This window comes from Pholis gunnellus (assembly GCF_910591455.1).
Source record: "Pholis gunnellus genome assembly, chromosome: 15".
Taxonomy (NCBI): Eukaryota; Metazoa; Chordata; class Actinopteri; order Perciformes; family Pholidae; genus Pholis; species Pholis gunnellus.
In genome coordinates this window covers 14,182,729-14,193,430 of record NC_136542.1, presented here as the reverse complement: position 1 = coordinate 14,193,430, position 10,702 = coordinate 14,182,729, and the positions used below count along the sequence as shown (strand labels likewise).

The 10,702-nt window shown below is 42.9% G+C and overlaps 1 protein-coding gene across 1 annotated transcript; it reads left to right on the top strand.

The window, feature by feature from the left end:
- Positions 1-9,070: 9,070 nt before the first annotated feature.
- Positions 9,071-10,675, top strand: ankrd63 (ankyrin repeat domain 63; the record flags this gene model as incomplete). Its single annotated transcript, XM_079174713.1, has 1 exon — positions 9,071-10,675. One exon carries the CDS (start codon positions 9,071-9,073, stop codon positions 10,673-10,675), a length of 1,605 nt encoding a protein of 534 aa, XP_079030839.1.
- Positions 10,676-10,702: the final 27 nt, after the last annotated feature.

Below are 10,702 nucleotides of genomic sequence, written 5' to 3'. Positions count from 1 at the left end.
AGTGGAAGATCTGGACAAACGACTTCTGGGAGACACAGCTTGTGCCTGAGAGTCCTGCCACCTCATGCACAACACAGATGAACTGTGAGGTTTGGAGTGTGAAACCAGTCAGCCGTGAATCAGCGGGCTGATAATCTTACATAAGACGAAGACAACTCAGGCAGCTCTGTCTCATACCAGCTGGAGAGGGAAGGCCTGAGCAGGAGCTTTGCCACCAGGCAACACTTAGCTGCTCGCTAACACTGGACGGAGAGCCAATAGAAGGAAGGAAGTGCTCCTGATCACACACACAAAACATTTACCGACCGGAGCAGATGTTAAGATGAAAAATGGGATATTGGTTGCTAGAATTCCCAGTGCATGCATGTTCAGACAGAAATGTTAACTTAAAAAGTTGGGGAAGGTAAAAGTGCAGGATAAAAGAGATAATCTAGCAGAATCCTTGTATAGCGGTTTACATGCAGAAGAAATGCCTCACAGATTAGATTATGGAATGAAACATGAAATGCATGTTTTGGTGTCTGCAGATCTCAAACAACTGTAACTAGTATCTAGTATTTTACCTAAAAGCGGTTTGATCAATTTTGTCTAAATGAATTTATTTATACAAAAGATCACAAATGAAAAGCATGAACGCTGCTAACACCAGCCATCAGTGCAGTCCATACTGAAAATTGGCAGTGGCTGAAAACACAGTACTACAGTAGCTTTTCTCTTTAGCAGCCTGTCTATTTGAACTCTGGAACAACTGAGAAAAACCCCCCTGCAATTTAAAGACTCAGTTCAGCACAATGTTCCAAAATGCAAGATTAAAACAACATTAGCAAAGAATAGAAACGGTGTATTTTTGGAGAAGCACAAAGAATGAGGACACTGTCGAGCACATGAGAAGAGTGAACTACTTTTTCTGTCCTCTTGTTGTTTCCTCTTGTTGTTTCCTGTGTGAAGGAGCCGGCCTGACCCACAGGAGGTGGAGACTCATGATCTATAGTCCATCTTGAAGTGGATGCCATCCTAGATGAATATCAAGAACCCACACCACCCACGTACACACCACCTGCTGAAGCTGCACCGTCACAGGCTGCGTGTGTGTGTGTGTGTGTGTGTGTTGGATCATTGTGTGGGCTGCATTCACTTACGCTGACTTTAAAGAGCTGAAAATTGATTGCCAGGAGAGGAGATTGCTGTGAAATACTGATTCCCTTATACAGGTACATGATTTGCATGCATTCTTTCACCATGCTGCAGGAGGTTGTTTTTTGTTCCAGGATACTTTACAACATCCCATTCAAATCATGGTTATGGCATGGGATTAGCAGACTAATGAATATTCCAGGAGGCTCATCTCCCTGCAGTCAGTCACCTTCTCCCGTGTGTCACATGAGCATCGAGGGCCTGTGAGAGGCACCTCAACCTTCTCAGAGATGCAAATTTGAACTTCCAATGTGTGTTGAGGATACGGTGGTTACATTTCGACAAACGCGCATACTCCTACAATCACACACACATAGACACCCACATGCTGTAAGCCGGTGCCAGACAGCACTCTCATGGCTACTTGAATTCGAATATACTCCTCAGGCTTGAGCTAAAATTCATGCCATCAGGCCAAAGTCGGGTGATTTATTCTGCTGTTGCTCTGGCTCTTTGCACAATTTGAATACCCAGTTGCCTGGTGATATCTCCACTGCTGTCCCAGCCTCTCTGAGGTGAGAGCATCTGTCTCACTGTGAGTTAAGGGCCGAGACTCAAGAGTCATTTCAGAACCCCGGCAGCTGGCAGCACTGTTATGTAAGTGTAAAGATGCCTGATTTGAACTGTAAATGACTGTACATAATGATCTGCACTGTCTGCCTGTTTCTGCAGTAGTAATCGGTTATGGACATGAATTGATTTGAAACATTGTTGACTTCATGGCATCAGAGTAAAAAAGGTGCTGGCATTTGAATTTAGAAAAAATAAACAAAGGCCTGTATAATAAATCAATTGAATCAGTCATAGGTTTAACGGTTTAAGTCAATGTCAAACATTTTTATTTGGCATTAAATGCAATCTATAAAAAAAAAACGTTTCAAGTACTCAAATCACATTAAATCTATAGAAAAAGAGCCAAACTATAAAAATCAGTTCCTGGACCTTCGTTTACTGGCACACTTTCAGAGGAATAGTTCGACCTTCAGGAAAAATCACTTATTGGTTTTCTTGCTAAACGTTATGAAGCTACAGCCAGCCATTTGGCTTAGCTTAGCACACAACTGAAAACAGGGGGAAAAACAATCAATTTACCAGTGCCTCTAAAGCTCAGTTATTAACATCTCATTTGTTTGATTCCTGTAAAAGAATGAAAAAGAAGAAGTGTAAAATGACATGCCAGGCTAGCTAAGGAGACAAACGCTCTGAATGGACAAAGATCCAGAATGAGGACATACAAAATACCCTGCTTTGAAGATATCTTGTGTCTAATATGCAGGGGTTACTGTATCAAAGTCGTTTTTTTCATGTAATGTTACTTGTACTTTTGGAGTATCTTTAAAGACTCTGTAGTTTTGATTTATCACAAGTATCGTACTTCGCTACATTTACATAATTGATAATTAGCTGCACAGGCTGCAGAGTGCCCATCTGTTGGTTTGGACAGAAAGGGACTTGTTGTTGATGTTGTTCTACTTGTTTTACTTGTGTCCACCTCTGCTAATAAGGTTTTTCCACAAAGGAAAGTTTCAGGCAACAACTCTATGGTGAGCACAGAAAATGTTTTCCCCTTCAGAAGCTGTGAAAACACTTCAACATCATAGTGTCAAATACTGCACATAAATCATTTTACCCAATGAAGGTCAGACATGCAAGGGAAGTAACAATAGGCAAAACACATATTTGACTGCAGGGACTAGAATAAAGTTTGGAAAGGCATGCAGTTAACCAAACAGCCTCTCCATTCTTGAGTCCACGCACATGGTGGCTTTCTCTGTCTGTTTGATGACCTCATGTCAGCTCAGGAATGCCATAATCATCAGTTCATTTTGCCACTTCATTTCTCAGGTTTTTTTTGCGTTTCTGCTCGATGGGGCAGCAACTGCAGGAATGCTTGGTGTGGAGCAGATAGAAGGTAAACGTTGAACAGAGTTGCAGAGCATGTGGTGCAGAATGGATAGTCGTGGGCCTCAGGGCCATTAGTTCATTTGAAGCTCCAGTTCACAATGAAACCTGGCGTCTGTTATTGTCTTAAAGCCTCCAGGTGCGTGTTTTCTGTTTTCTCCTCTGACCCAGCCAAACTTTTCATTTGCTGCTACATCCTTTGTGGCTGTAACTGCGTGGCAGACCTTTACTCCGGGTGCCGCTGAGTGTTACCAATCTCCGCACAATGTGGCCATCAAACAAATACATTTGTTATCCATTTGTGCAATTTATTGAGCTGTCAGAGGTGAGCGGGCCCGCAAGGCCACAAATAGGGCCTGTCAGGTGGGAGATGGAGAGGGAACTCTCTGGCCCTCCATCTCTTCCGCATCATTGCAGGAAAGGAATTTCCGTCAGACCTGATAGATTAAGGAGGGGGTACAGGTGGCTCATTGGAAACAGCACCGAGGCTCAGCGAGGAAAAACATATTGTTGACACAGATTCAAGTCCTGTTGTTCAACAGGAAACCAGTGACACGTTTTATTACTGGGACGTCTGAGACATCCTTTGTCTGTTAGTGTGTATATTTGGATAAACATAAAGAACTGTTGCTGACAAGTCTGCTTTATCAGGAAATGTGTTGCTGTATATGCATATATTAAACCTGATTTTAAGCTAAAATGATATGAATATTGATTGTGCAGGAAGATAGTTGGATGCAAATGTATTGTAATTGTATTTAGGCCAAGTGACGTTTTAACCTAGCAGAATCTTCAGCAGTCAGAAAATGTGTTCGTGCAGCTGTGCTTTGAGCTACATGCTAATAAGCTTGCTAAAAGGTTCACAATGATTGCGACTTTTTAAAGAATTCAGAGAGACAGACTAGCTGTTTCCTCCTGCTTATAGTTGTTATGCTAATCTAGGCTAGTCAACTCCCAGGTCTAGCTGGTATGCATATTCTCATCTAACTCTCAGTAAGTGTATTTCCCAAAATGTGATATTTCGCAGGTATGTTTACCATGGTCACCATCTCAGTTTAGTGTATTAGCATGCTAACATTTAGCACTAAACACAATGTACGTATTAGGCTAATGGGAATGGTATTAGGTTTGCAGACTGATCATAATATATATGAAAATATCAAAATGGAAATTTTGACTTGATTATGGTGCCAGAGGAAGTTGTTGCAATTCATCCTGAAGGGAACATGAATGACCGTAGAATATTTAATGACAATCCATCCAGCAAAGATATTCTTGTGAAGGCCAGAGTGGTGGACCGACCCACCGACCGCCATCCTGAGAGACATGCTGCTAGCGTTGCTGCAAAGTTGTGACATCTTAAGCAGTGTGTAGATACCATTTGTGTTTCTTTAGATAAATAATCTATTAGCTCATCTATGTAAAATGACGAAAGATTCTGTCTGTATTTGCATTTTGCACTTCCCTTCTGCTGTGCCGCTTTCCCTCTTGAACTATTATCACCCCCCCCCCCCCCTCCTTGCCATGGCAGAAGAACTCAGGCCAGTCATCCTGTAGGTGCTAATTCTCTGTTGTCCAAAATGTCTCAGTCTGAGAGCTGATATTAGAGCCCCCTTAATCCAAAGGCTGAAGGAACTGCATACTGTTTACCATCTGGTTGTGGCAGCCTGGAAAGCCTGAGTAAGGGCTATAATTGATGAGAGCAGAGAAAGCAAAGGCGCCGAGGGCCCCGCCTCATGGCCAATAACGTATCAGTGGCCCCTGTGAGTGGCAGCTCCTGGTGTGCTGTCAGGGTCTTCAGCTGCAACCCTGTAACTCTCTGTAATTGTCCTCACTCCAGCTCTGCCTCAATATCTGTCCTTGGTCTTGTGACAGAAATAAAACATCTAACAATGTCTGCCTTTGACACATTTTTTTACCAGGAAACAAACAACAAACAACAGCAAAGTGTCTTTCATTAAGGCTGGAAGTTTGTGTAAAATGATACAGCTGTTAGACATGACGTTTGCTCTCCGCTATGGGGCAGCGACAGTGACCTCGCATCCACCTTAGAGATGATACAAGCACACCATGGCTACACAGTGACAGCGGGCCAGCTGCTGCCTCTTTCCTGGAAGGGAAGGCGTGCGAAATCCCCGTTCAACTGAAGACCACTGTGTCCTTGTATCAAATCAAAGGGCATTAGAGAAACTGAATGGACACACAGACTCATGATTGTTCTGGCTGAATACGAATGCATCAACTCAGTGCTATTGCCCCAGCAGGAGCTGTTATCCCCCACTGCTCAAATGACAGCGCTACCTGCGTTGAGATGATACATGACTGTAAGGAAACAAAGTCAGATTGTCTTTTGTTGTGATTTGAAATGTGGACATAAGACAGAAACAAGAAGTCTGTAAAAAAAGGTCTGTAATTATGGTGAAATGTTCTAGCGAAGTATCATCTTATCAGGTTAGAGATTCAAACTTGATTGAGTAACTTTTACCTCAGCTGCCAATATTTTTTACTTGATAAATGTGTGCAGGGCATTGAAAACAAATGTCACAGTTGCATCCTGTTTTTCACAGTGCAAAGCAGGTGAGAGCCTAAACCATGTCGTTCTCAGGTGTGCTCAATTAGCAGGCAGAAGATGAGGTAGTCCACGGAGGATGACGGGCATGTTGAGTCACTGGTAGGAAAAAACAAGTCCTGTTGTTCAACAGGAAACCAGTGACACGTTTTATTACTGGGACGTCTGAGACATCCTTTTTAGTTACAATGAATGGGCCTTGTTAAATCTAGTCTCCCAAATGAACTCCATTTCCTACCCTCTCCTCATACACTAATTTAGTCCCAGGTGTTCGGCGCTAAGTGGAGTTACCAAGGGTGTTCAGCTCAGTGTTTTGTTTCCATTTACAATTGTTTCTGGAAAGAGCCTGTTGATTTTGTGTCACTGAAGGTGCATTCTCCCCAGTGGCTAATTAAGACATTTAGGGCTGCGGATAACACCTTAACTTGACACCAGTTTTAATATCTGATCAGGCATTCAAAGTGGCTCCTGCTTGGGCCAGGCCCGCAATGAATGGGAGATCAGGTATTTACCATGACATCTCTGCTTTATTGCATACATCTGACCAATTAACAAGTCTCATGGCACCAACTCATTCACATCCTGAATATTTCATCCACATTGCATAAATTTCAGTTTGGTCCATTTTTTTCACATTCAGTGAATGGATGCAAAAGTGGTTTTATGACGTGCATAGAGGCATACTTTTCATTTTTTTTTACTGTTGATTCGTTACTGATTTAAACTAAGGTAAAAAAGTCATTCAATATCATGCTATCGCCTACTGTTTCCTGGACCACTCTTTTCTGGTGGTAGTGTTCCTACAGAGTTGCCCATTGAAGGAGGACTGTGACACCACACACACACCTTCTTTGTCGCTAAAGGTTGCAGATTGATCGATGGATGGATGTCATGATATTATTGTTTGGAATTGGTCGGTACTAGTGAGCACACGTTATATTTTGTTTTACAGGAAGATTTAAAAAATATGAAGCAAAAAGATTTGATAAAAAGATATATGTATGTATGTATGTATATATATATATATATATATACAGGTTAGACATAAATCCTCACAATGTTGTAATAATCTACTGTGATAGTAGAAGTTATCGGAACACCGTTCATAAATATAAATAAACTACACCAAGCAAAACCCTAAAAATGTTATAATTTCTTCCATATCTTTCAATTTGAACTCTTACTACTCCAACTAACTTCTGCCAGCTTCCTTAAATTTCACATTAGTCGCGCGCTAGACCACTGACCAATCACAGTGCACCTTAATGCAGACGTACTAAGCAGGTACCTTGGTAGCAGTCGCATAGAGAATCTATGGGGTATTGTCAAGAGGAAGATGAGAGACCCAACAATGCAGACGAGCTGAAGGCCCCTATCAAAGCAACTTGGGCTTCCATAACACCTCAGCAGTGCCACAGTCTCATCGCCTCCATGCCACGCTGCATTGATGCAGTAATTCATGCAAAAGGAGCCCTGACCAAGTATTGAGTGCATACTGTATACTGTACATGGACATACTTTTCAGTAGGCCAACATTTCTGTATTAAAAATCCTTTTTTAATTGGTCTTATGTAGTATTCTAATTTTCTGAGATACTGAATTTGGGGTTTTCATTAGCTGTAAGCCATAATCATCCAAATTAAAAGAAATAAATACTTGAAATATATCACCCTGTGTGTAATGAATCTATATAATATATGAGTTTCACTTTTTGAATTGAATTACTGAAATAAATTAACTTTTCGATGATATTCTAATTCATTGAGATGCACCTGTGTGTGTGTATATATATATATATATATATATATATATATATATATATGCTTTGAAGGCAGATAATTAATCCTGAGCACATAACAGCTGTGGATCCAGGCATTGTGAAGCTAAATCTAGAGTGGCATCTCTGGCATTATGAGAATTTAAGCCTATTGAGATGTAGCCATTATATGACCTTATTATAAAAAGATGTGGCTGAGATATTTCTTTATGATAAAAAAGATATGTCAGTACAGACTAGCCCAGAATAGACTGTAAGACGCCCAGGAGGAAGTGTCGTTCTGTTGATGAATATCAGCCATGTTTAGATGACTGAATGGCTCCCGGTGCTGCATAAAGGACCCGCTGAGGGTTTGATGAAGCCGGATGGTGAACAGTGAGAAAGGTTGAACCCCGGCAATGTTTCTCTCACCTCTGCTGTTTGGCACAGATTTAGCCCTGCTGAGATTTATATTAGCAATTAAAATGAAATGCTGGTCTTGTGGAGGAGAAACAGCTGTCTAAAGGGGTCCTTTTCGCTTTTGTGCACACAAGCCTTGGCAAAAGATGCAAGAAACAACTGTTTACATTTGATGCTTTTGACGTTAATAGTGGTAAATTCAGTAAGTATGAGGACTAATTTCGAAAATAAATGAATTATTTAATTAATATGCTTAACAAGGCTATACATGATAGGTATACTCTTAATACTATCACAAACAGATCACAAGAGCATTTGACATTTATTTCCAGTGCTACCTCAGAAAGCAACAGATAATCATGCTGATATCCTCATAACAACAGCCGACTTGTTCATTACATTACACAAGCTAGTAAAAGAAGACTTTCACGGCATTTTCCTAGTGGAGATTTACCATTTCCCATGACAAAGAAAGGACCTTCCGTCAAAGTCATTATTATGAAACCATGAGGCACAATAGATTAGCATAATTCGAATTTGCACTGGATTATGATTTGTGGTTGAAGCAAAATGCAAGCAGAACCACAGGGTGGAGGACGGATGCTGCAGTCAAGAGGCATATTGACAAGAAACAAAATCAAAACGTTAATTTTCCTTCTTTTCCTATGAAGCACGTTCTCAAAGCCTTTAATCTTCCCTCTAACCTTTGGTGAGAGTCCTGATAACAGTATCGTCTTGAATGAGACTCAACATAATGACCTGTTCATAGGTTTCCTAAAATGCTGGACTGTCATTTTCTATATTGGATTTCTATCATTATTATAATCTTAGCAGCAGGAATTTGTTAATTAAGCTAATTTGCATCAAAGAAAAGCAAAAGTGGGGCATTTGAGTTAACCTTTCAGACCTCACAGAAAAATCATGGCCATGTTTTTCTCTTTGAGTAATTATTCTGTTCAAATAGCATATATGTCTCTCCAGGCAGAGAGTGCTTGGGCTGAATGGATGCTGCCACTGCATAATGGTCCTCAGACGTTTGTTTCCTAGGCAACGTGGGGAGGGCATGTGGAGAGGGAGGTATAAAAACACTGGCAGCTCCTCTCTGAGTCTTACTCTGAGGTAAATGCACTCACTGTCAACACGGAGGATCTCTGAGAACTTGCTACACACTTTCTCTCCAGATTTGTCACCTTCTGTCTTGGCTCAGCTCCGCACGTAGCTGTTCAAGAATGATGCGGCCGAAAGATTTACGCCAGGGCTCTGGCACCAAGACCTTCCTGGAGGCCATGCACGGTGGTAAAGTTCACCTTGCACGCTTCATCCTGGACGCCTTGGACGGACGGATCATCAACTCTAAGACAGAAAACAGCCGCACCCCGCTCATGTACGCGGTTTGCCTGCAAGACCCCGGTACAAGGGCCAAGTTCACCCGGCTTCTGCTGGAGAAAGGTGCTGATGTTAACTGCCAGGATGAGGACGGTCGGACTGCCCTGAGCCATGCCTGTGAGATGGGTCACCTGGACATGGTCAAGCTTCTAGTGCAGTTCAATGCTGACCCAGAGGTCTTTGATGCCTGGGGTAACAGCGCTCTGATGTATGCTGCCTTTTCTGGGCACAACCAGGTTCTGGAGTTCCTGGTCCGGGCTTTCAAAAGACTGGGACTGAGGCTGGACAGAACCAATAATGCTGGTCATTCCGCCATCGAGGTGGCCACATTTTTTGGACACAACCAGTGTGTGCAGATTCTGAACTTTCCTTGCAGGAGGGGTGTTGGCACAGATGATCCACTTGCTGATTCAGGTACCATCGGTGAAGGAGGGTGCCGGCTGCCTAACAGGCTCCCAAGGCATGTTCTGGAGAGGTTCTCCAAGCAGCTGAGTAACAATGAAGACCAACTGCCTGGGGTATTTCAGAGACAGCTGAAGATTGGAGACAGCCGTGGGCTTTGGAACCGCTTCAGATGCCCCAGGAGCCAGTCTCAAGACGACAACCATCGCTGGGCTCTGCCTCCTCAGATAGAGAAAAGCAAGATTGAGGAGGATCACAGCAATCTCTTCACTGCCAAACAACTACAGAACTGCCAGCTTAGAGAGCTAAGACCTAAAACACTGAACTCTCAGCTTGAGCCAAGCCAGAAAGATGTCAGCCGAGACATTGGACTCCAGGAGCAAACACCAGTAAGTTTTCCTCTCTGGGGAAAAGCAAAGTCATTTAACCTGGACCTTCTGAGCAGCAGAAAGCAGTCCTATCAGGGTGATGTATGCGACATCAACCTGTCAGCCAGAAAATTAAAGAGAGCCTCGCTACAGGATGAGAGATGCCTGATAGACAAGGTGGAATGTCAAGGGAACACCCGGGGCCTGACAAATGATGCTGACAAAAAGGTCTCAGCGCCAAAACCTCTTTTAAACGGAAAGAGTCATCCCGTGAGAGCACTCGATGAGAATGTCAAATCACAGAGAGAAGAGACTAATGACATAGCTACATCAAGCAGAAGAGAGCAGCAGAAGAGGGGAAGCTTTGGCTCGACCGGCAGACACAACAAACTGCTGTTTGCCAGAGGGGAGATGGAGACCGGGAAGATCCCAAACCGTACGCCGGGGTTCATGGGCCTTGGGACCAGACTGCTGCGTCGCTTTACCGCACCAGAGTTCATGAGGTTGGTGATAGACTGTTCGGCTGGCTCCTCAAACGGCCGAGGGCGGATTTCCCGCTCCGAAACTTTCCCTCTCTCTCACACACACCAGCAGGTCAACAGCCAGCCGAGCGTTGACAGCATCAGTGGTGTGAAGTGTGAGTTTGAAAGCTGCTCATCTCAGTCCGCCCTCGATTAGAATAACACAATGTCTGGCTAATCGGGA